The 27,776-nt window shown below is 41.2% G+C and overlaps 1 protein-coding gene and 1 long non-coding RNA gene across 3 annotated transcripts in view; one reads left to right on the top strand and one right to left on the bottom strand.

The window, feature by feature from the left end:
• The window catches only part of SGK1 (serum/glucocorticoid regulated kinase 1), a 114,291-nt gene that overhangs the window by 50,844 nt on the left and 35,671 nt on the right, over positions 1 to 27,776 (bottom strand). For both annotated transcript variants that reach the window (XM_040449122.1, XM_040449123.1), the window contains exon 2: positions 20,676 to 20,891. In XM_040449122.1, coding sequence (XP_040305056.1) covers positions 20,676 to 20,891 — 216 coding nt within the window. The remainder of the gene's footprint in view (positions 1 to 20,675; positions 20,892 to 27,776) is intronic.
• Positions 13,166 to 15,574, top strand: LOC121013434 (uncharacterized). Its single transcript, XR_005782704.1, has 2 exons — positions 13,166 to 13,300; positions 13,774 to 15,574. It is a non-coding gene; the product is annotated as an uncharacterized LOC121013434 (long non-coding RNA).

The raw sequence follows: 27,776 nt of genomic DNA, 5'->3' as shown, positions 1-27,776 counted from the left end.
AAGCCATGGGCTTGCAGTCTCAGAGGATTTCAATTAGAATAAACTTGCCATTGAGAAAAATAGACTGTAAATAATTCACATAACACAAAATTCTGACCACTAAAAATGTGAATAGAAATCTTACTTCCCGGTATGACGGTGCCCTCAGTTTATGTGACCTAATAATTCTTTTTTTAGAGTATAATTGTTCTGGAGTCTAGAATTTTTTCAAAGAGATTATATGTATCTCTGGGAAAGGATTGCCTTCCAGCTGGAAAGATAATCGTTCTTCCATTCTCCCACCTTCTGCATAGAAAAGTAAATAACTTACTATCCTGCCGAAGCACCCCTGGATTATTTCTCACGAGAGCAAGAAAATGGGGTGATTTATGAATTAGGAAAGTGGCCATGAGGTCTTAGAGAATCACTGACTTTAGATGCAGGGAGGACCCTGGGAATCTGGATTATTAATTCCTTCCTAAACGACACGAATTAGGTATGAAAACTGCTTTTGAGAAGCCTGTTAACATCAGGGGTGAGGTAAGTTCCCTCTCAACATTAATTACACTAACTGCAAAATAAAGAAAGGGATTCTGGTGACTCCTTCCCACATGGCAGAAATCCAGACCAGATCTGAAACTAAAGAAGTAGGGACCCAAGTCAAATGAATTGACATGCAAGTTTTTTTTTTTTTTTAATTGAGACTAAAGAGTATTCATTTTATCCCATGATTCCCCAAATCAGTCAGTTTTTCTTTCTCAATTCCCTCAAACTTTCATGCATCAAAGGATGGTCCTGAGATTCTGACATGGAAATAATTAGTGCTTTTAATTAGCACAGCTGGGAAATAAGGCAGACCGGCCTTAATAAGGGTCTCCAATCTGGAGCACATTAAAGTAAAACCGCTCCCCCCCCCCCATATCAAAGTACGTTCTACTGATGAATAGACGAAATGAATTATTTTGCAAAACGGAAAGAGAATAATTGGATTCAGAACAAGTTCAATGCATTAAGAAAGGAGATGCCTTGGAACTCTGGGGGAGACGCCTTGGAACTGTGGGACCTAGGAATTAGATTGTCTCAGATGTTCACCAACATGGTTCTAGGACGCACTATGCACACGGCATGGTTTTTAATTGCTAAAAGCCTAAGTAAGTATCTGTGCTGCATAATGCCTGTTTGGAGGGTCAAAATCCAAAATGAAAGTTATCAAATATATCAGAAGCACGCCAGCCAGCATTTCTGAATTCAGTGTTAATGGCTGAATACATACTTAGCAGGAAGAAAAAAGCAGTCGCATCGCCCCAGATCGACAGTAGCCAGCAACATCTGGAATCGTAATGATCCCCGAAGATTTGGGGCCTTTGGGGGACAGCCATCTGGTGCAAAGTAAATCTGAACGAAGCGTCCCACCCCACAGAAAGAGCTTCATTGTGCTGCTGTGAAAAGCAGTCGGCCCTACTTCCCTTTGACAACACGTAAGTTTCTCAGTTAGTGAATGATCCAGAGGAATATATGTGCACAGGGTATTTACGAACAGTTTTGGATCTAAAACCATGACGACCTGGCAGATAAGACCATAGTCAAGGATATAGTCAATGAAAGAAATCTCTGTTTGAAAAGGAATAGGCAAATTCTGTTATCTTTACCTGATCTTTTAGCAATTTCTGATGACAGTGTCAGTTTATGGGTTCCCCCAGGCCCTCAGCTCTTTATCTGTAAAATGAAGGGGTTGGCCTGTATGAATCTTGTGGGCCCTTCCAATCCTCACATCACATCGGCTTGTGATTTTATAGAATACGTGCTGGGCACGCAGAGAAAGGACTAACTGAAGAACATGAAATGACAGCAAACATTTGACGCTGGCTCTAGGAGAGAGAGAGAGCATGTTGCTTGATGACAGCCGAAGTTGGGAAGAAGCTGCACCCAAAGACGACCTCCTAAACGATTCCAAATGCGCTTAATAATCCTGCCAGCAAATGAAGCCAGTGTCACCCTTGCTGTAAGCTACCTACACACTATGCACAGCTTGTTGGGTCCACTCTGCATTAAGCACCCTATAGAAAGGTGTGGTACAATGTACGGCTTCAGCAGAGACTGATGATGCCCTCGTGACAAGAAGCCGCCTTGCAAGGCAATGCCTGGAGGGCATCACGTAGGAAAAGGGCATGGCAGAGTCTGCAAGAGAGGAGATGGTTGTGGAGATGAAATAATGCATGTGGAGTGTTAAGGTGCTCAGTGTTCGGTAGATATTCAGACATGACATGTTGGTTATCACTGGTGCCAACATTGTTGTTAGCGCTAGCTGAATGGTGAGTGTGAATGTTGGATTTGCCCAGAGGGAATGTTCGTGAAGGAGTAGAGAGGAAAATTCTTACATCAGGAGCCAAAGTGGTTATAGACGAGCCAGAAGTGTCTTGGAGGTCAGTAGATGATGACAACAAAGGGCCTGGCTGAGGAGAGCCGGTGAAGTTCTTGAAGGGTAAGTTAGAGTGGGCCCGCCAAGCTCTTGGCCTCCAGACAGAGGAGGCTGGAGGAGCCATTAATGCTTGAGGGCATCAGAGAAGATGTGTCACCTTTAGTACAAAGCCAAAATTCAAGTAAGGCAGCATTTTCCTGAAGATGTTTCTTTAAAAAAGGTGTTGGATCCAATGTATGCGGGGAAGGTCAGGCTCTTCCCTCGGAGGCAGGGGGGTTCACAGAGCACATTGCCCAAATGAAGTCTCTGAGACGTCTAACCTGGCCTTTTCGAAACCCACTTGGCCAACAAACTCTGCTTAATATGTGGTACGTATTCCGATCTGACAGAATAAGATGAGAAGGCAGAGGGAGGCTTTTGAGGAGAACTTTAGTGATCTAATGGAGTTTGCCGACGGATGTCCGAGAGGAGGCTGTGGAAAGGAGAAGCCAGGGGGGTCATGGTGTTGCTGCGTGAGAAAAAGGACAGAGCAGAGGAGGTCCTGAGTGAGAGGAAGTAATTGCACAGTCAGGAACCCCAGAGTTTGAGCAGGAGGACCCTTTGGGGAACGTGGCGGCATGGACTGTTGGTGCCGAAATGAGATTTTGAAATAAGGAACGCGCGTGAGGAAAACAGGTGGTCTGGGCCGACAGTGGAGCTGTTTGGACCATCTGAAATTTATCCAACCCCACTTTATAAGACTTCAGACATTTGCAGGTTTTTATATATTCACAACAGTAATCTGTCCTCAACTGTGAACTGGAATGCAGTGGCAGTCTGAATAGATATTTCAACTCGTGATGAAAAACCTCAGCAAGAGCCTCATGTTTTCCAAATAAAAAACACTTAAAAGCATTGTCACCAATACATTTCCCGATTTAGCTTCTGCCTTCTGATGCAGGAAACATAGAATCAATTCTAATGAATTCCTATGAGAATACTAAAGAATATACGCCCTCTGTAATAGACTAAGGATTAAGTTTCACTTCGAAATTGCCTGAATGGAGGCATATTAACAGTAAATTATAAAAACTATAACTGGGGCAATTCATTACCTACCAAGTTATAGCCTTGCTATTTTCATGGTAATTTACAGTTTTAAAGTACAGTCCTTGGGGCGCCTGGGTGGCACAGTCGGTTAAGCGTCCGACTTCAGCCAGGTCACGATCTCGCGGTCCGTGAGTTCGAGCCCCGCGTCGGGCTCTGGGCTGATGGCTCAGAGCCTGGAGCCTGTTTCCGATTCTGTGTCTCCCTCTCTCTCTGCCCCTCCCCCATTCATGCTCTGTCTCTTTCTGTCCCAAAAATAAATAAACGTTGAAAAAAAAAATTTAAAGTACAGTCCTTGAAGAAATTCAATCGCTAGTAATTTTCTAATCTATACTATTCATTAACCCCGCATGAAGGAATTGTACTGTCTGGGATATTCTCAGAAAGCTCAAGATGATGTCCATCAATATATAGATAACTTTCATTTCTGTTTTTCATACTCTATTCCATTTTTGTCTTTACAGGTGAGACACAGAATCCCAAAAGTTTTGCCCTAGAGAAAGGCACACTTGAAGATCTTTCTTCCATTTTCCTCACGAGGTTAGCTCAAGAGATTCAGAGACCGACGTAACAACGGAGACCGGAAATAAGTTGACAAAATACCTTGACTAATGAAAAGCTCGTTTGTCTATAGGAGTTACACTGACACAAGTTCATTCAATAATGTACTCGCTTTGTGATCTCTTCTTCCTCTTTTAACCGCCTTTTTGCTGAACAAAAATACATGGGACATAGGCATATGATTAGTGAGTATGGTATCCAATGGATACAAATTATAAGGTAAAGGAAAGGAGCAGATGGGCACATTACATGTGTTTCAGAATCATATAATTTCATGGTGTAGACCTGTTTGGGGGAGGAGGGAAGCAGCAAATGTCCATACGTTCTCTCATTTAAACCTCACAGCAACCCTGTGGAGTATTTGTATCAGTATCCACTTACAGACAGGGGAACTCAAAGACACTGATGGTGTTGGAACAGGGCTTTGAACTGAGAACTCCAAAATGATGTTTGATGCATTTGTGAGCCAGTGTTTTTTTTTTTTTTTTTTAGTATTGGATAATATCAAGTAGCAAGCCCAGAGATGTGATGGGCTGACCAGCACATTTCAAAGCTTTGTTCTTACTGTTCCTTTTAAACCCCGGAGCTCGAACTAACCACCGCCCCCCCGCCCCGCCCCATTCTCTATCTCCACCATCCCATCCCCCAGCACGGTCACCCATGACAGGACAAATTGTTAGCCGCTTTGAGAATGTTTGTGCACTGCAGAGTTGAGGAAGGGGAAGGAAGCAGTGCATCCCAGAGCAGACGGGAAAATCCCTCTTTTGATGAAACATCCTGTGTGGCCACTCCGAAGCTTGGATTTCCCCAAAGTGAGGTTACGCAGCATGCTGTTGCTTGTCACATGGCCTCAGTTCAAAGTCACATCTGCTGTGGCCTTTTGTAAAATTTACCTATATATGGCCCACACAAAGCCACAAACACAGAACCCAAAATAGCGTTGACCTCTGAGATATTCAGCAGAAAGAAACAGCACCATTTTTATGAATTCAGTGCATGAGCTACACCACAAGGAGGAAATGAACCCTATTAGCTTAAACATGCACCTCCTTTCCATACTGAAAGATTAATTTGGATGACTGCGGTTTAATATTGTTATTTGTGTTCAGTTACGAATGTAACTTGACGGATTGGGAAAGCAGGTGCTTGACTGATGCACACCGTGCCTGAGACCCATGAGTCAGTGTCACTGATTTACAAGCTGTCCTTACCATGAAAACGAAAGCCAGAGCCAACTCTGTGTCATACAATTTATGCCGTTCACTGAAATTATAGATAATTTCAGTCTGTGCATTTGTGAAATAGTCTATGCCATTTTTGCTTTAAATGTCTTTTGAACTTGGTATTTCTAACTTGTCTAAATAAATATTATCATCCATAATAACCATTACCAATCCATTAAGAGGCTTCATGAAAGTACATACAGCTTTTAGACTTAATCCATGCAATAAAGCCTTATGACTTCTGCCTCCATCTTTGATAAACAGTCGAGTTCTTACAGCTGTTATTATTTCACTTACAAAGAAAATTGGAACTTTTGCATCCTTCAGGGACTAAAACTCACTTAAAAAAACCACTTCTTCAAATCGTGTTATTTTTTTCCCTCATGTGTATGGAAAGCTGTGGGTCTGATGAGTGTAGCTGATTGCAGCATTGTGCTAAAGGCCAAGGCCCCTCGTTCCAGCCCACGGGAGCTCAGCTAGGTTAACCCTCCAAGTCTATTGAAAATTTGTTCTATTAGTCTAGGCCAGATTAGGTGAGAGAATATAAATAGATCCGCACAAATCCAGTCTTTGATGCCAGGAGATTGTAGCTCAGACCACACTCAACATTGATACAGGGGCGGCCAATAATGCCATCTCCCCAGAGACTGATGACACCGAAGCAGGAGCCCCTTAGAGACACCTGTTCTCCTCCACCTTTTACAGCTGTTTGCTTACTCCTATACAAGCCACCCTAACAGAGAGAACTCCCGGACGCTGATCGCAGTAGGCTCTGCCTCTCCAAGACGATTTTGGATTTCTCACATCCAACACCAAATGGAGTATATAGCCTGGGATTGTTCGTATCACACCCAGGTCATTTCTTCTCTCTCTGTATTCCCTGCTCCACTACAACTACCATCCTTGTGGAAGTTTCTCAGTTCGACACGCTAATTCTACCTTTTTTCTTTTGTCACTAAATAATGACCAACTTAGCGAACCACAAAGGTTGCTGTTGAGTTCACATCCCCTTTCTAAGTCATTTTGCCCCCATATCAGTAACGAGAGCTCTTTGGTTAATATCACCCTTTCCCAAATCTGAAATCCTTGTTTCTCTTTGTAAAACAAGAACCCAGCTGATTGTATTAAATCTCAAGCACATTTGTCCTTAACAGGGTTACAGCCATAAACCTTAATCCTAGGCCCTGAATCTCCAAAAGAATTTCTGGAATTTGACTCTCTCCTATCCATTCTTTATGCCTATGATAACACTTTGTTGTGATTGAAACATTTAAATGGATCTTTGTTTCCCAAGGATAGTACAGAAATTATTTTAAATGCCTTGGGAAAAAGCCTTAATGACCTGGACTCTTGTTTTCCAGTTCAGTTTTATTTTCCTTGTTTCAATTTTACTGTGTTACTTAAGTCCTCCAGGTTTTTGGTTATTGGTCCCATCTGCCTGGCTTCCTATCCCCATCCTTCCCTACCTCACTAATTTACTCATTCTTCACCTCTTAGTTGAGAGTAGTGTTCTGCTGGGAAGCCTTCACCGATCCCCACGTAGTCGGCTACGGGACCCTGTTATGAGCAATCTATACATTCCCCTCTGGTGTCATGTATCCCAATGATTATAACTGCCTGGTTACTTGTCAGTATTTCCCCCCTCTCCTGAAAACACTGCACAGGATACTAACTGCCTGGTCTATAACAGAAACTCTCGACAAATGCAGGTTGAGAGAACACACCAAGGCTATGTTGTAGGAAGGGATTTGGCATTCTGGTGTCCCCATCACCATTTTGCATAGGTGGTTGCTACCTGAAAGGTCTGCCATCATGCTGGTGTCAGACTGATGGTTTTCAAAAAATAACTCAGTGCTGCTGATACACGCAATTGTAAGCCAAAAAGAGAACTCAAGGGTCATTAACTTTTCTTTCCTTTTCTTTGGTACCACCAAATTAACGCATTTAGCATTTTCTGGTCTACAAAGACTTATAACCCCTGCTCCCTATGACTTAACTAGGAAGCCACCCATCTGCTACTCATCCAACCCAGCCAGGATTGCATTTTCCCTCAAAGAGAACTGTAGGTGCATCTCCTGAAATGGTCATTTTATAATCACGTCAAAGGGAAAACAACCTACCAGCCTAAGAGGGGAGTGATTTGAGACTAGAATTACGTATTTACAGTTATCAAGGCTGATGGACACTGGAAAAGTAAATTAAAATTATAGATAGCAAGCTGTGGAGTTTGGCTTGACTTCAAAGGGAGTTTTAATATGTTCTTAGGCCAATGTCTGCTACTCAAGGTCGATAAGAAAAGTTTAATCTTCTTGTGGAATAGAGCTGAGTCACTTACATTATATCGGTGTACTTGGCTGGTTGTCATGATTCTCTCAAGAGATGATGTCACCCAAATTGAGCTTTGCTAGAGTCTTGCCTAGAAATAGATTGACTTATTTACTAGCTCACAAAGACAAGGGGTTCTAAAATCAGTGACAAGTGAAAATAAAATGACTTATTTATCCCAAACACCGTGGACAAATGCGTGTCTTGGCACATTTAAGTATTCATCCGAGGCTCTCTGTAAGCAGAATGGACGAGGAGAAATTTACCTTTTGTGAATAGGAAATATCAAGGTGATATTGATCATTTTTACTTCCTTTTTCTTTGTTTACAAGATGAGTCTTCAGGCTCCCAAAGGTAAATTTTAGAATTGTTACACTGCTTTAAGAAATTATCATAAACTCTTTCCCCAAATCCTTCATTTCTTGTTTAATTTGTTCTTGATGGCATTGTTTACACTATAGGGATGCTACTTAATAGATTAAATTCTATCATTTCAATAAGTCATCCAAGGAAAATGTAGCACAGACTTTGAGGAAAAAGAGAAAGAATGGCAAAAAATCAAATGGCATACAATTAAACTTTGCTTTATTTCCCTAAATTTTGCTCTTGCCTGTAAGTTTTTAGTAGTTTATAAAAAGTCTTCTTTTAACATTTTCAAAGTCTCCAAACTACTACTACGAAGGGATATTATTTTAGTGGAAAATAGCCATATGGTTTCTGGGAAGGACTATAATAAAAGGAATAAGTTTAATTAGAAGCAGGAAAGATTTGGTTACATACAAGAGCCAACAAAATATGCTCCAACCCAAGGGTAAGTGTAAGCACTGTCTAGAGATTTCCAGGAGAAGGCTGCGAGGAACTTTCCTGGAATATTTTATGTCCTATGCAGCCTGGTTGGATTCCCTAATCCGTTTCCAGACTTCTCACCGGGGAAAGAGGCATACTAGTAGGATGTAACTCATGGGAGAGTTCGGGTGATACAAACGAAGACTGCCATGGGTTCAGGCATCAACTTATTTTACCCCAAAGTTTCATCTCTCAAATTTAATTTTTGTGACTTGAATCATATCTTTAAACACAGCAGAGGCGTGGGCCAAGTTGTGGATAAACAGTCCTTCGATCAGTGCCTAGAGGGGAGAGTGGGAGACCTGGAGTCCATGCTGCCTCCTTCTGTGCCCTGGATCCTGAGAGAATTCCCCTCTAGAGCCTCGGTCCTTGCCTCTGGGAGAGAAAAGGAGCTCTCAATTGGATGGAGGTGGCCTCCTGGTTCCAAGAACCCTGGAAACATGGGCTGCAAACACATAAGTACTCTTGGAAAGGGAGGAGCCAGCTCCCTGGTTATCAAGCTGTCTGGCCAGCTACAAAATGTGCACATGGAACAGACAGAAAGCCATCCTTGGCTAGGACCTGGCATTGTCTCACATGCAACCCTCCTGGCAGCAACAGGGCCTTGCTCAGTACCGCTTCTGAAGGAAGAGTGTGAATATTTTAGCCGCAAGCTAACGTAGACATCAAGCTCGCATAGTACAAAAAGTAGACCTTTTGGAGAAGATAATACTCGAGGCTCAGACGGGGAAAAAATCTGCCACAGGTAGGATTAAAAGAGACTTTGTATCTGCGTAAAAATAATTCATTTAAGTTGATGAAAATTAACACAAAATTGCAACAGATAAAGAGGCAAGGGTTGAATGAAATAATTCCCATGTTGAATTACTAGCAATAAATTTTAAAATGGGGAAATTCCTGGGGCGCCTGGGTGGCGCAGTCGGTTAAGCGTCCGACTTCAGCCAGGTCGCGATCTCGCGGTCCGTGAGTTCGAGCCCCGCGTCGGGCTCTGGGCTGATGGCTCAGAGCCTGGAGCCTGTTTCCGATTCTGTGTCTCCCTCTCTCTCTGCCCCTCCCCCGTTCATGCTCTGTCTCTCTCTGTCCCAAAAATAAATAAAACGTTGAAAAAAAAATTAAAAATAAATAAATAAATAAAATGGGGAAATTCCTTAATTTTTTGGTAATCAAAGAAAAGCATGTCACATCGCTGAAGTCTCATTTAATTAAATTAACAAAAATTAAAATATGCCACTACCTTCAAGGGATGATGTACTAGTGGGATAGGTTTGTTCATATAATGCTGGATTGACGCCACTCTTTCTAAATCGGTCTCATAAGTATTTTGACAAGAACCATAATTATCTTCAAATTCTTTCACTGGGGATTTATCCTAGGTTCAATTTATCCCAAGGTTATTCAAATTGAGGGGAAAAAAATCACTTGCAGCCTTATCAAAAAGAGAAAGAAAGTTAATAAGATGAGAGTACTAACAGTAGGTATATGGTTACATAGAATGAGATCAATTTGATGGGATGTTAATCATAATGATAGTTATTAAATTTAAGTTTCAACGTATACATGTTCTCAGTGAATGTTAAGTGAGAAAAAGGCAGCTTCAACTATCGTATATACAGTATAACAATCATGTGCAAGATACATACAGATGGGGACCAATGGAAAGAGAACACATCAAAAAAATTGTTGCTATGTAAAGAAAAATGGAATGACTTTTAAACATCTCAATAACGCTGCTATTATAATTCTTATATAAATTGTGAAAATCATGGAGGAAAGTTAGAAAAGAGGTGGACTGATATTAAAAGACATGAAATCTAAAAATGGAAATTTTGGCCAAATGATAGCTCTTAGTAGAAGCTAGAGGATAACAAAACAATCTTTCCTCTGGCTCTTAGCCAAAGAGAATTCCTTGAATTGGAAGTTACTTAGGACATTTCAGATTACTGTAGAACAAAAGGCAAAAAATACTGAAAAATTCAAAGAAAAGACAATAGTTTCCTCTATTTTATATACCTCCAACTGAAATAAACACTTTTTAAAGTGCTGCCTGGAAGAATAAATATTGTTAAAATGTCAATACTACCCAAAGCTATCTACACATTCAATGCAATCCCAATCAAAATTGCACCAGCATTCTTCTCGAAGCTAGAACAAGCAATCCTAAAATTCATATGGAACCACAAAAGGCCCCGAATAGCCAAAGTAATTTTGAAGAAGAAGACCAAAGCAGGAGGCATCACAATCCCAGACTTTAGCCTCTACTACAAAGCTGTCATCATCAAGACAGCATGGTATTGGCACAAAAACAGACACATAGACCAATGGAATAGAATAGAAACCCCAGAACTAGACTCACAAAAGTATGGCCAATTAATCTTTGACAAAGCAGAAAAGAATATCCAATGGAAAAAGGAGAGTCTCTTTACAAATGGTACTGGGAGAATTGGATAGCAAAATGCAGAAGAATGAAACTAGACCACTTTCTTACACCATTCACAAAAATAAAACTCAAAATGGATAAAGGACCTGAATGTGAGACAGGAAACCGTCAAAACCCTAGAGGAGAAAGCAGGAAAAAAACCTCTCTGACCTCAGCTGCAGCAATTTCTTACTTGACACATCCCCAAAGGCAAGGGAATTAAAAGCAAAAATGAACTATTGGGACCTCATCAAGATAAAAAGCTTCTGCACAGCAAAGGAAACAATGAACAAAACTAAAAGGAAACCAACAGAATGGGAAAAGATATTTGCAAATGACATATCGGACAAAGGGCTAGTATCCAAAATATAAAGTGCTCATCAAACTCCACACCCAAAAAACAAATAATCCAGTGAAGAAATGGGCAGAAAACATGAATAGACACTTCTCTAAAGAAGACATCCAGATGGCCAACAGGCACATGAAAAGATGCTCAATGGCACTCCTCATCAGGGAAATACAAATCAAAACCACACTCAGATATCACCTCACGCCAGTCAGAGTGGCCAAAATGAACAAATCAGGAGACTATAGATGCTGTAGATGCTGGAGAGGATGTGGAGAAACGGGAACCCTCTTGCACTGTTGGTGGGAATGCAAATTGGTGCAGCCACTCTGGAAAACAGTGTGGAGGTTCCTCAAAAAATTAAAAATAAACCTATCCTATGACCCAGCAATAGCACTGCTAGGAATTTACTCAAGGGATACAGGAGTACTGATGCATAGGGGCACTTGTACCCCAATGTTTATAGCAGCACTCTCAACAATAGCCAAATTGTGAAAAAAGCCTAAATGTCCATCAACTGATGAATGGATAAAGAAATTGTGGTTTATATACACAATGGAATACTACTTGGCAATGAGAAAGACTGAAATATGGCCCTTTGTAGCAACATGGATGGAACTGGAGAGTGTGATGCTAAGTGAAATAAGCCATACAGAGAAAGACAGATACCATATGGTTTCACTCTTATGTGGATCCTGAGAAACTTAACAGAAACCCATGGGGGAGGGGAAGAAAAAAAAAAAGAGGTTAGAGCGGGAGAGAGCCAAAGCATAAGAGACTCTTAAAAACTGAGAACAAACTGAGGGTTGATGAGGGGTGGAAGGGAGGGGAGGGTGGGTGATGGGTATTGAGGAGGGCACCTTTTGGGATGAGCACTGGGTGTTGTATGGAAACCAATTTGACAATAAATTTCATATATTAAAAAATAAATAAAAAAATAAAATAAAGTGCTGCCTTTCTAGTGAAAAGAATTCCAAGTTTTTTTTTTTTTTTTTGAGGGGGGTAAAACTATCTTTTTTATAATTCTGCCTCAGTGTTAGAATAATTTCAGATATATAATGGTAAGAGTAGTTATAGGGATTTTCACTATCCTAGGAGGGCAACTTACTGAGTCATTTAAAAAAAAAAATTAATGTTTATTTCTGAGGAGGCAGGGAGGGGCAGAGAGAGAGGGAGACACCGAATCTGAAGCCAGCTCCAAACTCTGTGCTGTCAGCACAGAGCCCAATGTGGGGCTCGAACCCACCAACTGTGAAATCATGACCTGAGCTGAGGTCCGTGCTTAACCAACTGAGCCACCCAGGCTGCCCTTTATCGAGTCATTTTTAATGTTTCCCAAGACATATTATTTTCCAGGTAGTATTCTTTTATTATTGTTATTATTACTAATTTTAAGGAGGAAAGCTTGGAAATGTGATGAATCTTTCGCTTAGGACTGATTTACTTGTTTTAAGGTCTTTTCGGCTTTTATCACACTTAGGAATGTTTGCCAACTAATAAAATTTCAAATGCTGTTTACGTTTTGCTGTGTGTTTTTTTTTTAGAGAGAGAATGCAACTGGGGGAGAGAAGCAGAAGGAGAGAGAGAGAGTGCATGAGATGGACAGACGGGGAGAGGGAAGGAGAGAGAATCATATGCAGGCTCCATGCTCATCAAGGAGCTGGACGCAGGGCTTGATCCCCTGATGCTGGGACCATGAACTGAGCTGAAATCAAGAGTAGGAAACACTGGGGCGCCTGGGTGGCGCAGTCGGTTAAGCGTCCGACTTCAGCCAGGTCACGATCTCGCGGTCCGTGAGTTCGAGCCCCGCGTCAGGCTCTGGGCTGATGGCTCAGAGCCTGGAGCCTGTTTCCGATTCTGTGTCTCCCTCTCTCTCTGCCCCTCCCCCGTTCATGCTCTGTCTCTCTCTGTCCCAAAAATAAATAAACGTTGAAAAAAAAAATTATAAAAAAAAAAAAAAGAGTAGGAAACACCACCAACTGAGCCACCCAGGCGCGCCTGTGGTTCAAGAGTTCTACACCTGTTTTCTCATTTGCTCCCCATCTTCTCATTCAGCCCTGTGAAGTGGGCAGCACTGATTTATTCTCTGGGGTTGGCAGGTGAGTGTGATCAAGTAACATGCAAACACGCCCAAGGTCATGTGACCTGCCAGAGGCAGAGCTGGGTGTAGAACCCAGGATTTCTGGGTAGAATGTCATCTACTCCACTACATTCTAAGGATACAGAGCAAAATAAAAGGGGGAGGGGAGAAGGCTTTTTCTTGTCCCTCCCGTAGCCATCTCATCTTTTGTTTTATGTGATAAGTGCCTTCTCAAGGATTACGTGGCTTAAAATTTGGTGCAGAACAAGGACCATTATGGGTGATGAGCTTAGAAAGCACCATATGTCCTTCAGAGACCGTAATACATCATGCCGAGAGCAGAAAACTGGGGGAAGAGGGCAATCTGAACCACGATTATTTTATTCCCTATAAGCCTTCATAAAAAAACCAGGTTTACTATGTAAATTGAAAGAAACCAGAAATCTTTAAAGCCATCTGGATGATTTAAGTATATATATATATTTTTTATAGCCTCCTCTTAAGAAGGATCAGAAAAACTCAAGACGATAGGAAAGTAAGCCGGCATGGAAACTATTGCCCAGCTGACCGCTTTATCCCGAGCTTCCTGGGCTTCAAAGAAGCGGCTCAACAATTTTGAGAAGAAATATAATGGTAACGGCAGCGGCTGCGGGAGCCTAACAGACGGAGGTAAGGCATCCGAAATACTGAACAGGCCTCTTGGGGCAGACTCCCACCCGGAGCTGCGTAAAGTCTGCTTAATTAAATGTGCCTTCTATTATGGTCTTTGGTGATTCACTGAGGAGGAAGAAGAGGCAGTGACCTTGTATCGAATCACGGCAAAGGCAAAGACTGCATGTTAATTCTCGTGTTGGTAGGAAGGTGTTAATAACGTCTCCAAGTTGGACGGCTCCTGCCGGAGGACTGACTTCTCTAGGCCTTAAAGACAGCGCCCGGCGCCCCGGCTTTAGCTGTTGGGTGCTGACTAAGCACCTTTCGAGCTGCCTTCAGTTGAAAGACAGAGGAGGCGGAGGAAATCCTCACTGGGCCAAATCTATCCCCTATGAGAGGGCAGGCTTAATGAGAATCGGCCCTGAGCCCTGGCTCGGCAGTGCTTCTGGAATGCACGTGATTTACAGCCAGCAGGGGCTGCAGAGTTTTCTGCCTTAGTCTCTCTTTCTCATGTTTGAAAAACTTGCACGGCCAAAATTTTAATTTCAGCTAATGAAGGCAAAGAGGAAAAAAAAAGAACACGGTAGCTTTACAGCACGCACACAAGGCCTGGAGGAGATAGGAAGACGAACGCACGTTAGAGCTAACGACTGTGGGGAGCTTCCAGAATAAGTGGAGAATAAGTGGACACGTATACAAACAGGGCAACATAGCTGACAAACAGAAGCGTGAGCCAGGTTCTGTGGAAGCCTAAATATCATGCATTTTCCATTTTCCTTCGGGAGCCTTTCTTCGTCGTGACGGAATGGTCCTATGTTATGAAACCATCTTTGACATGGCACGTGACGTCCAACCAACAGGACTGAGTTGTAACGATTTACTTTCTACAGGTGAGGCTCCTTGGTGGGCATGGTGTTTTCCCCAAGCCCAAAGGTAATATATTAATAAGGTCTTGAAAAGTTCAACCAGTATAGACAGGGCTGAAGTCGTACTTGACTCCTTTTTTTTTTTCCACCTCATCATCTCTCAATTTGAATCCCTGGAAGGTAGTGATCAACATTTCGGTTTGGTGAACATACTTCCAGATCTTTTTTGCTTGCATTTATACACACAGACACATAATCACGCGTACACACAAACATTCAGAGATACAAACACACACACACATGCACACATTGAGAGAAAACTATGAAGTTTAAAAAATAAATGTGACAATTCTATATACAGAATTCACTTTCAACTTGCTTTCTAACTTGGGATATGTCAGTACATAGGGACATCATTTTTAACGGCTTCGTACTGTTCCACAATGTTGATGTGCCTTAATCAATAACTTCCTATGAGTTTATAATTTTGTTACCCACAGATGATCCCCCCCTTTTTTTTTTACCATCTCCAATATCACAAAGGATGTCATTTTACCTGTCCCTAGTATTACAAAAGCAAGTATATATCTAGGGTAGATGTGGACACGTAGATTAGCTGAATTAAAAAGTCTGAGATTTTAAAATTTTTAAATAGAGGAACATGGCCAAAAAACTATTCTACCAGCAACAGTTTGGCCCATATTTGTCCCAATATGACATTGTTAATCTTTTCAACCCTTTGATAATCTGACGGATTAAAAGCAAATAGAATTTCATTGTTTCATTTTGCATTTTCCTGGTGGTGGAAATAAGCACTTAAAATAGTTTTCAATTTCTTGGGGTGCCTGGGTGGCTCAGTTGGCTAAGCATCCAACTCCTGATTTCGGCTCAGGTCATGATCTCATGATTCCTGAGATGGAGTCCTGCATCGGGCCCTGTGCTGTCTTTTCTCTCTCTCTGCCCTTCCCCCGTTCATGCGCGTGCGCACGCGCTCTCTCTGTCTCTCTCAAAATAACTAAATAAACTTAAAGCAATAGTTTTCAATTTCTCTTTTTCTTTTCTAAGTAAGCCCAGAGTTAATAGTAGGGTGTTTACAGACTCTATGTGAAAGGATTGGCCAGAGATGGAAATTGGCTCTCATATTATTGTTAGTTTCTAATTTTACCAAATTGTAATCAGCTCGTGTGGCCTGTGTGATTTTTGCTTTTTGGAATTTGATGAGATATGCTTCATGATCTAATTCTTGGTCAGTTTATGTTCCATGTATGCTTAAAATAACGTGTATTCTTTGTTTATTAGTTACAAATCTCTACATAAATCATATTTGGTTAATTGTTTTATTAAATATCTATCCTTACATATTTTTAGTCTTCTTGAAATGGTAATTTCTAGATGTATGGTAAAAATGTCTTTCTACGACATGAATTCATGAATTTTTCTTTGTATTTGAATTAGTGGTTGTTTTAAAGACCTCCATGTTATGTTGTTAAGTGCCAAAAGGTTTGTGAATGTTTTATGTTCTTTTTTTATTTGTTTTTAATTTTTTTTAACGTTTATTTATTTTTGAGACAGAGGGAGACAGAGCATGAACAGGGGAGAGGCAGAGAGACAGGGAGACACAGAATCTGAAACAGGCTCCAGGCTCTGAGCTGTCAGCACAGAGCCCGACGCGGGGCTCGAACTCACGGACCGTGAGATCATGACCTGAGCCGAAGTCGGATGCTTAACCGACCAAGCCACCCAGGCGCCCCTATGTTCTTTTTTTAAATGTTTATTTATTTGTGTGTGTGTGTGTGTGTGTGTGTGAGAGAGAGAGAGCGCGCGCGCGTGCGCGCGTGCAAGCGGGGGAGGGGCAGAGAGAGAGGGAGACAGAGGATCTACAGCAGGCTCCAAGCTATCGTTGCAGAGCCCGATGTAGGGCTCAGACCCACGAACTGTGAGATCCTGACCTGAGCTGAAGTTGGACGCTCAACCAACTGAGCCACCCAGGTGCCCCATGAGTGTTTGAGTGTTTTATCTTCTTGACAGATTTCTTTCATCAATGTGAAATATTCCTCTGGTTTTTTTTTGAAAATTTTTGCCCTTGATTGTATTTTGTCTGAAATTTATATTGCTAAAACTATATTCCTTTTATTAGGCTTTGCCTGGCACATCTTTATTTTCCAATTTACTGGGTCCTTTTGAATACCTACGCTTGCAGTGTTCCCTTGTGTTGCAGTGGTTCTTTGATGTGATCCTTTTGGACTGTGTTTTCTTCATGGACGTCATAATCCTACCTGCCTTCTGTTTTTCAGAGATTCTTCCCTTGTTTTCATGACTATAAATGAAAATGCATGTGTGTGCGTGTGTGCATGTGCATGTGTCCATATGTACGTGTGTGTGTGTGTGTGTGTGTGCATGTGTACGTGCGTGCATGTGTGTGTGTGTGTGTGTGTGTGTGTGTGTTTTCCTGTCATTTAAGGCAGGCAGGAAGGAGGACATTATGTGCTCGGGCTGCCATCTTGATCCAATCCCATGCTTTCCTTAATTCCAGATTTCCTGACCTCTTCCTACCCTAAAACAGTGCTCACCTTTCCTTCCAGCTCAGTTGGTCTGGATGTTGAAGGTGCTGTGACAGAGACGGCACAGAATAAAGTCTGTGAATACGTTTGGTCGGCACGCACCCGTTGAAAACCTACTTTGGTTTCCATTTCTTTATGGCCCAAAAGTTGGTTTCAGCCTGAAATGCTACAACTTAAGTTTCACTAGCATGCATTATTCAGTAACGGCTTACATAGCTCAGTGTTATCATCTTCCCATCTCATTTCCAGAAAGGTCTGTTTAATTTGTGAACAGTCCATTTTAGACCACACTAAGTAACATCACAATATGGCTATTCTTCTGGGTGATATATTGGCAATATGTATATCCTCGTTTCTTCCATGGAAGAAATATGTCTAAAGGCCGCTAACTGGACCATTGGCAAGGCCTGGCACGAACTAACTGCAATGAAACTCTTACCAAGTTTTGGCCATTAAAGGTCGCATTTAGAATGTACTATTTTTAAAGTCAGCGGGAAGAAAAAGCTCACATTATTTATAAAGGACTGGTACTCTATTCATTCTCTTATTTTATTTAAAACATTCTCACCTCATTTTCTATGTTTTATGTTTTCCTTTTAGGTACAGAGTTTATTTTCATTTACAGGGCATCAAACCCCCAACCGTAGGATTTCAGACTAAAAAGATCTTAATGAGGTTAGGCTCATCCTACGTTTGAGAGTTTTTGTGCCTGGCTCAAGTTCACATACTGACTTTGTGGCAGAGCCGGCATCAGAATGTGGGTTGCCTGAGCCCAGCACGCTGTTTATACGTAAATTTACATTCACGAAAGATTTTGAAAGATCCCATCTCATCCTCAAATTACTAAAAAAATTCCAGGAAAGACCAGATGGCAAGCATGAATAATCTCAATTTTCATAGGAGGGGAGACTGAAAAGGAAGGATGAATTAATGACTTGCTTAAAATTATCCACATTAGGAGTTGTCAGAAAAATGACGTGGACTCTTTACTACCAGGCCTGGGCATCTAAGAGCCTCTCCATCTTCTTATCCCACAAGGCCACTTCCTAAAAGGACCGAGGTGCCTCCTCAAGGAACTGTCTCACGGCTTAATCCCTAGAGGAACCCAAAATACAGATTCGCTGTTGAATTGTTAACATATTAAGTGTCTTCTTGATTTGTGGCGACCTTAGAAAAAACTCAGCAAAGTCAGAGCCAGGTTGTCCTTTGTAAACTGGAGAATGATTCACCTATTATTCCAGATAAAGTAAAAGGATGAATCACAGTGTGGCTTTAAATTCCTTCCAGCTCTTTGTTTATTGTTTCCTCTTATATGGAATTCTATTTATTCATTAATCTAGCCCCAGCTCCTAACAAATGGGGCATCTACCAGGCCCTCGAGTAAACATTTAGTACTAGGCCTTTGTGCTCTGTGTAGGATTCCTGGAGCCCTCTTTCTACCTCTAAGTTATGAATAGGTCTTTAGACTCTAAGGAGTTGGCAAATTCTTTTAGATTCTAAGAGCCTAAGAGTCTGCAAACTATGGCTGGTGGACCAGCCACATGTTTTTGTAAATAAAAACTTTTATTTGAACACAGTCAGGCCCATTCATTTGTATATTATCTATGGCTGCTTTCCCTACAGGGCAGAGCTGAACAGAAATGACAGCAACTGAAAGGTCTTAAAAGCCTAAGACTTTTACTATCTGGCTCTTTGCAGAAAAAAAAAAAAAAATTGCCAATACTTGCGTTTAGAATCTATTTGCCGCCTTTTATGGTCAACCTGGAGTTGAGCCAGCGTCTAGCAAAACAGCAAATGCGCCATGACAAATGTTCATAGATCAGCAAAGCACTAACCTAGTCACGGAAGTCTAATTTGGTGTTACAGATTCACAGGCTTAGCTAATATGTAAATCAGCAAGCATAAGTAATGATGATTTCTGCTTGCATGGCACTTTCCAGACTAGGAAATATTTTATATGTTATCTCATTTGATCCTTCCAGTAACCTTAGAAAGTGGGCAAGAGACAGATTCTGAGACATTGCGTATCCTAGAGTTGAACTTGGAATCACGCGTTTTATTTTAGCAGCTAAAATGATTCCTTTATCTTTGGAAAACTTTTCCTCCAGAGAAATAAAAGAAGAAGGGAGGAACTATTAACATTTGTCATCTTATAACGCACTGTTCTGAAATAATGTATTGGTAGATCATTTGCAACTAATTGTATTTTGTCACAACATGTTCTGTCTCCCTAATTTGTGCATTTATGTCAATAAGGTGATAATAAAAATGACATAAGCATTTGATTTAATGGTCTAAAAAGTCAAAATAAATATAAGCCTCACTGAGTTATAAGTGAAAAATGAAATCTTAAATTTTTGAAATCTTAGAACCTTCAAGCTAAGTCAGTTATCTGGCTTTCTTGGATTAACCAAATTAAAAGACAAAAAACAAAAGTCTTGGAGTAAGCAAGGAAAAATAAGTCTTAGTAAAAATAGGAGTATATATAAAAAATATAAGTACCACATCTAGGAAAATGGGAAATATGAGTTATATAGTGCTCTGTTGTGAGTCAAATCATATTGAGATAAGTATTTTGATAAAGGCAACAAACCTGTAGATGACTGTTACATATTGTTTTGCATTACATAACAATTGATCTTCGTGTGAGCAAACAGCTTATAAAGGATTTCTAGTTGACCAAAACATGGCTGTATCCATCTTGGAACAGTATTAAAATCAGTACAACCTACTGTAGGACTCCAACTATATGCCATTCAGGAAACGGCAAAACTATGGAGACAGTGAAAAGATCAATGGTTGCCAGGGCATGGCAGGAGGGAGGGATGAACCCGAGGAGCACAGAGGATACTCTAATAATGGATACAGGTTGTTATAAAGTTGCCCAAACTTAACACCAATAGCAAACCTTAATGTAAACTACCGCCTTTGGGTGAGGATGTGTTAAGGTAGGTTCATCATTTGTAACAAATGTGCCACTCTGGTGAAAGGTGTTGATAGTGGGGAAGGCTGTGCATGTGTGGGGGGCAGGGGGTACATGTGAAATCTCTCTGCTTTCCACTCAGTTTTGTTGTGAAGCTAAAACTTCCCTAATAAATAAAGGCTATTAAAACAATTTAGTACAATGGGCTAGCAAAGGTCACATTCTATATCTGCCTCAGAAGCTTTATAGAAATGTGTATTAAATATGTTTTGGGTTTTTTGTTTTTTGTTTTTGTTTGAATTCGGTTTTTTTGCATACTGTGGCATGAATATAAGAAAAATAAAGGTCTAGAATCCTTTCAGGGTAATGGATCCGGAACAAAACTGAACTTACTTCACACCCGGATTGAGTTTCCCATGAACACGACTCCTTCTCCTGAGGGAGAACACCTCTTTGGAAAGCGTGGTCCCCCAGGCACGTCGGACACAAGGAAGACTCAAAATCTGGCTCCGCCGGTGGGATGTGCATGACCGAGGGGCCCGTGTACTTCAGGCTGGGACTCTGATGCTTGTCCACACTGACCATTGGGCTCTTGATCCACCTGCGTACCTGCAACATGCAAAAGAAAAGAATTGCATTTTACCCCCTGTGATGTGTAATGGGACCCCAGTGGGAAATTTGGTGGATGGATACTCATGAAAGGAGAATTCAGTCTCACGATTTCTCTTTCAAGTGTTAATATCATCCAAATGGGTCAGTTCTAACCGATCACTCTTTAGGTGTGTGTGTTTTTTGGCTGCTCATTTCATCTCACTGAGTCTGTCTCCCCATCTGGGGATGATTGGGGTAATGGCACTTCCTCCCAGGTCATCATGAAGATTTTACAATGTAGTGTTCAGTAGATGGTGACTATTTTACATTTACTCTTACTAATATGATTATGCTGACAGACTGATTCACAAATATGTAAGGTGAATTGCTAGTTATTCTTTTTTGTTTCCATTTTTGTTTTGTTTTATTGTTTTCATTTTTGTTTTGCTAGTTATTCTTACTAGAGGAAATACTCCCCTAAGATTGTGAACTTACGGCTCAATTGCTGCCAAATGAATTAACATATATGTCACTGTTGCAAAACCTTGATTATAAAAGAAGTTACTTCTGGTTACGAAATCACCTCATAGTGTTTTCAAAATTCTAAAACTCACCACTGTTGCTTGCATGTAGAATTCCTATAAAGCACAGAGAATATATAAAGCTATTCTAATATTTTTAAATTAAAAACATTTTTTTAATGTTTATTTATTCTTGAGAGAGAGAGGGAAAGAGCATGAGCAGGGGAGGGGCAGAGAGAGAGGAAAACACAGAATCCGAAGCAGGTTCCAGGCTCTGAGCTGTCAGCACAGAGCCCGACGCGGAGATCGAACTCACCAACCGTGGGATCATGACCTGAGCTGAAGTCGGAAACTTAACCGACTGAGCCACCCAGGTGCCCCAAAGTGACTCTAATATTAAAACGCATACTATTTATATAGCACTTTAAATATAAAAGGCATTGTTGTAAATGTTTGACATTTTGTCCTCAGATATTTCATCCTCAGAACAATTTTACATGATAGGTACTATTACTAACCCCATTTTACAGATGAGAAAACAAAGGCACAGATAGCTGAAGCAAATTTTCCCAAGACACAATGCTGATATTGAGCAAAGGCGGGACCCAGGTACCTCAAATCCACAATCTATTCCTTTACAAAAATGGAATTTAAACAAGCATTACAGGGTTGTACGACTTGTGGTCACTAACTGCTTGAAATTTATCTTGATTTAATATGTCTTTTCCATGCTCTTTGAAACCCCTGAGGATTTAAACAATTAATAAAATCAACCCTATACCAAAAGAACAAAGATATGAAATGGCAACACTGAATTATAGTAATGTTACAATTAAATATTTTAAGGATACACTGAGAAGAAACTAAAATTGTAATAACCAAGGAATATTTAAGCAATTTGATGGAATATTATGCTATCACTAAAAATAAATATTATGAAGACTGTCTGGCAATACGGAAAATGTTTAGAACGTAATTATATGAAAAAAAAATCCCAATACAGAATTGCTCAAGCAGTAGAATTCCAAATGTAAAAATACATGTACTATCCACAGGTAAAGCAAGAAAGTACTAGGCAAGATAAAAACTGCTACATTCATTGTTAGGATTATGGGTATTTTAGTTTTCCTTTTTACAATGTAAGTTTTTAAAGCATAATTTCTTTTAAGTTTATAAGAATCTCAAGCACTTAAAATCATATTTCTTTGGTTACATATGTGCCTTTCAGTTGCTTTATTTGCTTTATTTATATGCACTCCTTTCAATAACCATTTAAAATATCTTTTTGAGTTTACCATCCGAACGTTACTATTTGGGAGGTTTCCTTCAGTATTTCTCGCACACCAGGGTATTTAGCAGGCACATTCAAAGTGTTTATTTGATTCATTAATGAAAGTTTAAATGAAACTCAAAAAGTTTGAGACTACAATAGAATCTCTCTTCCTGATGGTACTACCAAATGTGTTCTTGATCAATCTAAAAAGCACTAAATTTCATTAGAGATGGAAAATGTTTTTTTATTATTCTTATTCAGAGGATTTTGAGCTTGAAGTTTGGTGACCATTCTTGATTAGTTGCCAACCTTGTATTTTAAATTCAATTTTTTATTCTGGCTTACTTTCAATGTCTCTTTTGCCAAGTAGATTGAACTTTGGGGTTGCTAGGAATTGAATTTTTTTGAATTTTTTTTAATGTTTATTTATTCTTGAGAGAGAGAGAGAGAGAGAGAGAGAGAGAGAGAACGTGAGTGGAGGAGGGGCAGAGACAGAGGGAGACACAGAATCTGAAGCAGGCTTCAGGCTCTGAGCTGTCAGCACAGAGCTCTATGTGGGGTTTGAACTCATGAACTGCGAGATCGTGACCTGAGCTGAACTCAGACCCTTAACCCACTGAGCCACCCAGTCGCCCCACTAGGAACTGAATTTCAAAGAGATTTATCTTCAAATGAATTTGTATGGCCTGAGTGATTAAGAATCTTCATATATTGAAACATAAATCTTATAATTATGGACCACTTTATTTAGAGTAAATCTATGCAATACTGTCTTACAGTTATTCAATTTATAATGGAAGAATGTCCATGTGACTGAATCTAAGCTTTCATTATGTTATAGAAAAAAACAAACTAGTTTTTATCCGAGGACAAGAATTTAGAGACATTATATCTCAGGTCAAAGTATGCATTGATCTATAAACATAAACGATCTGTGGCATGGTAGGAATCTTTGGGATTAAGAATCACATGAGGAATTGTCATTTTGTTTGATATCCAGCTAAGAATTCCCCCAAATAGTCGAGGTGACCTCGAGCATATGCTGTCACACAACTAAGAGATGTCTTTATAGAATTTCAAGGTTGGAAGAGACCCAAAGGTATTAGTAATTTACCCAAAGTCACACTGTAAAGTATTATGCATCAAAACTATACCTGATGGTTTCAGCAAATCAATGAACCAATTTCTACAAGGATATAAGCTGGGAAGCTGGACGCCTTCAGAGGCTGGCAGGAACAAGAAAAGCGTAAACTGTGTAAATGACCAGGGTACGAAAACAGGGAGTGGCAGGGACCATAAGGGCATGCTTGCTAAGGACATTTAAATTGAAATTTTTAAAAACAAAACAAAAAAAAATAAAAACAAAACAAAACAAACAAACAAACAAACAAACAAACACCCAAGCGAGCAAATAAACAATTGTGGTCCAAGAAAACCCTAGTCAAATCTACCTCACATCGTTAAGGGTCACCATGTGATTCCTGAAGTTATTCTCTCAAGTAGAATTTAGTATGAAGTCAAATTCCATGAGGTAGAAATAAAATGATTTGGTATCTTCTAACTTTTTCAAAAAGCAGTCTAAGGCTCTTGACATTTTAACTTGCATTCATTCATTAATTCATTTATGCATCGTTCGTGATTGAAGACCAACTGTGTGTCACGCATAGTCTAGCCGTTGAGAGAACATGGCAGTTAACAAAACAGAGCTTCGAAAACCTTCCCTTATGGAGTGTGAGTTATGGCCAAAGGAATCAATTTATTTATTAAGGGAATACATTATTTATTTAATGAAATAAAAATAATATGGAAGGGGGTAAATAAAGCAGAGAGGCTCCATTAGGATCCTTGCGGGTGGGAGGGTTCTACTGGAATTGTATGAGAAAGGGAGGCCTCTCAGTAAAGTCTCTAGAGGGGATACGGCTCCAGGACATCCAAGTGGGCTATCAAATAGGCACCCGGACCGTCAAGTCTGCGTTTCAGAGGAAAGATTCCAGCTGCAAACATGAATTTCAGGAGACTTGAAACAAACAGCCATATTCTACTGAAGTCTTTCGGGGGAAAAAAACTACCCCGTGACTTGCCCGGATCTACTTGTGCAGTAGGTGTGTGGGTGTTAAGTTCGTATTTCTGTAAGGTAAGCGACTTTGATGATTAGAATCTATTCTATTCCACTGAAACTTACTGAACGACATGATTTACTAGAGTCTTCTGAGAGGGGGTGTGTATTTTGTCCCTTAACACATTCCACAGGGGCAAGAAGTGGGTGGGGGTGATATTTCAATAGAAAGGCCCAGGATTCCAAACGACCTTCGACAAATTAACCCATTCTGAGCCTCGTGGACATGTGGGGATGTGATATTCCCTCTTTCCACAGAGAGTGTGGCCAGGGAAAGTTAGAAATATTCCATTTTTCCAGAAGCATCGGGGAGAAAGGTGTTATAAAAATAGCTGCAGGGATACATTTCGTAGGACTGTGGCTGGCATTAATTACATGCTATATGTCTTGACATGCATTATCTCCTTTGGCTGAACCCTCATTCTGACTTCAATACGTCCCTTCCTCGCTCCTCCTTTACACATTTCCTTGGCTTCCTAACCTCCCCAGTGGTTTTTACAGGCCTGATTAAGGACTTGGTTTATGGTGTTTACTTGATCTTGAGAGAGTGGCTGGCTTGTGAATGAATGCACGGGGCTCTCCCTCAGGCCCTTGAGTCGGGCAAGGTGCCCTCTAAAACTGCTGAGTGCAGGAACACTACCTCTGCCCCTGAGGGAGTTGGAGCTACAACTGGCCTATTGTGTCCCCTCGGGCTCTGCCGCAGGGACTAGCTGCCTGTGAGTGGCTTTGGGTCCTCAGAGACCAGTCACAATGGCTCAGGGAAAGCTGCCACAGCTGTGTGTGTGAGAAAGATGAATGCCCGGATACAAGTCTCAGCCCCCGCTCCTAGGCCACCTGGGCCCTGGGTTTATTCACAGCTACGCGACCCATTTATGGAGGGAGTTGTAAACAGACATAGACAAAGGGGGGCTGGGGGGTGAGAGGGCCTCCTCACCCTGAACAGATCACCAGTTCCCTCACTTGGGCTTGACAGGAACCTGCTCTCCAAACTGCATCAGACTTTTTTTCTTAGAAGTCATTGCTTCTCTAGTCCTGAGGGTGAAAGGGGTAGGCCCTTCGCGTCACCCCACAGCTATTCTTACAGCACAGGGTTTACCCGAGATACGAATCCAGTTTTTTTGTTAAATCCAGTCTGCCCTGCTTTTGTTAATTTCTTTATTTGGAAAAAAGGTAAAAAAAAAAAAATCATATCCCAAAGCGATAATCCCTCAGACCAGAAAATCGCCAGATGTGATTAAAGAGATTGGCCAGCTTCTAGGGATTTTCCACTGGTGTTTTTTTTTTTTCCCCCTATGATGTAATAATAGTAAACAGATATTGCTCTTAATTTAAAATGGTTTAGCTGATCATGATATCAACCGGCGCAGAAAAATTATAGAGCGCTCAGGTACTTCTTGGCGAACTCATAAAGCAATACCTGCTAGTCTCACCATTTCTTTCGTTGTCTGGGAACGAACAACGATCTTTTCCTTAAAATCCAAGTGAACCTGAAGTTGGACACAACTCCCGAGATTTCCAGAGGGGCGTGGTTTTTTGTTTTTGTGTTTTTCTTTGATGTTTTATTTACGCTTGAGAGAGACAGAGGCAGAGCACGCGAGCAGGGGAGGGGCAGAGAGAGAGAGGAAAACACAGAATCCGAAGCGGGTTCCAGGCTCTGAGCCGTCAGCCCAGCTCACACCCAGGGACTGTAAAATCATGGCCTGAGAGGAAGTCGGATGCTAAACCAACTGAGCCACCCAGGCGCCCCCATAATTACTTTCAACTCAGATACAGTCAGTCAAGTTTTTCTAGTGGGAATTACGTGGACAATTCAATTGGCTATAAAAAAGGGACCCCCACACCGCCTTCTTTTCCAGAAGGTGCCCGTCGGTAGACTGGTTATGACATTAATGTAAGTCAGGAGAAGGCTCCTGGAAGCACATTCCTCTCACATTGGTGCCCGAGGCCCACTTCACAGCATGGCTGTGTACAAATGGAACAGTGACACAACAATCCGACAGCAGTGGTAGTAATCGGATTTATTCACCCTAGCTCTATGGGTCATCACATCGCTTTCTTTCCTCTGAATATCTGTTGCGTTTTTTTATTTACTTCCATGGAACTTCTTTGCTCACGGGGTGTTATTATGCCTATGTCATCTTTCCAACTGGACCATAAGGGTGAGAACAGCTTCTTAGGCTTTTTTTTTTTTTTTTTTTTTTCATTCCTCAGAGGCTAACATATGGTCTTACAAATAGCAGGCAATAAAAATAGGAATTGCTGGATTATTTCTGACAACTATATTCATGTACGGATCTTAACGTACTTTGCCACCATCCTCCATCAAGGTGATAAACATGCTGTATGTCACGGTTTCCCATACGCAGCAATACCTCCCAGACCAGGCACCTTGAGACGACTGAGTGGCTTTTGGAATACCCCATCGTCCCGTGCCATTTGCCCTTGGGGTTTCCCTGTCCTTTCCTCTCGGCGTTGACCAAAGTACTTACATCCTGTTCTAGATCCTCAGCGTCTAGCCTGGTGTTTCCCCAGGCCTCCTCTGGGGGGGGGGGGGATGGGGCGGCCAGGGGACTAGGAGAAGAGGAAGGAAAGAGAGGACCCAGGGGGCAGCACCCGGACTCCATCTTATGCAGCTGCCAGACGGCTGCCCCTGCCCTCTCTAGCAAGTTCTCTTGAGAATCCGACACCAAACACGGCCCTTGCCCTGTACTTCCAGCTGCACAAGTGTAAAATCCCCTTCTGCCTCCTGCTCCCCGTTGAGGCACTCACCAGACCCCCACCCCATCACGTTTTAAATAGAAAAAGCTCAGGAATCTAGTGACATAAGGCTTCCTTTGGAAATAGAAATGGCATTTTTTCTCGGTCCTTTAAGATACGGGGCTGATCCTTTTGGCTTGAATTAGTCTTCCTCGGATTTGAAAAATTAAAGAAGAAGACGGAGAGGAAGAGGACGAAGAAGCAGGAGGAGGAAGAGGAAGATGAGGCGGGGGGGG

The sequence above is a fragment of the Herpailurus yagouaroundi genome, unplaced genomic scaffold, assembly GCF_014898765.1.
Source record: "Herpailurus yagouaroundi ecotype Mexico unplaced genomic scaffold, PumYag 198, whole genome shotgun sequence".
Lineage (NCBI taxonomy): Eukaryota > Metazoa > Chordata > Mammalia > Carnivora > Felidae > Herpailurus > Herpailurus yagouaroundi.
The sequence above is the reverse complement of the archived record's forward strand: the minus strand, read 5'-3'. Positions and strand labels throughout refer to the sequence as shown.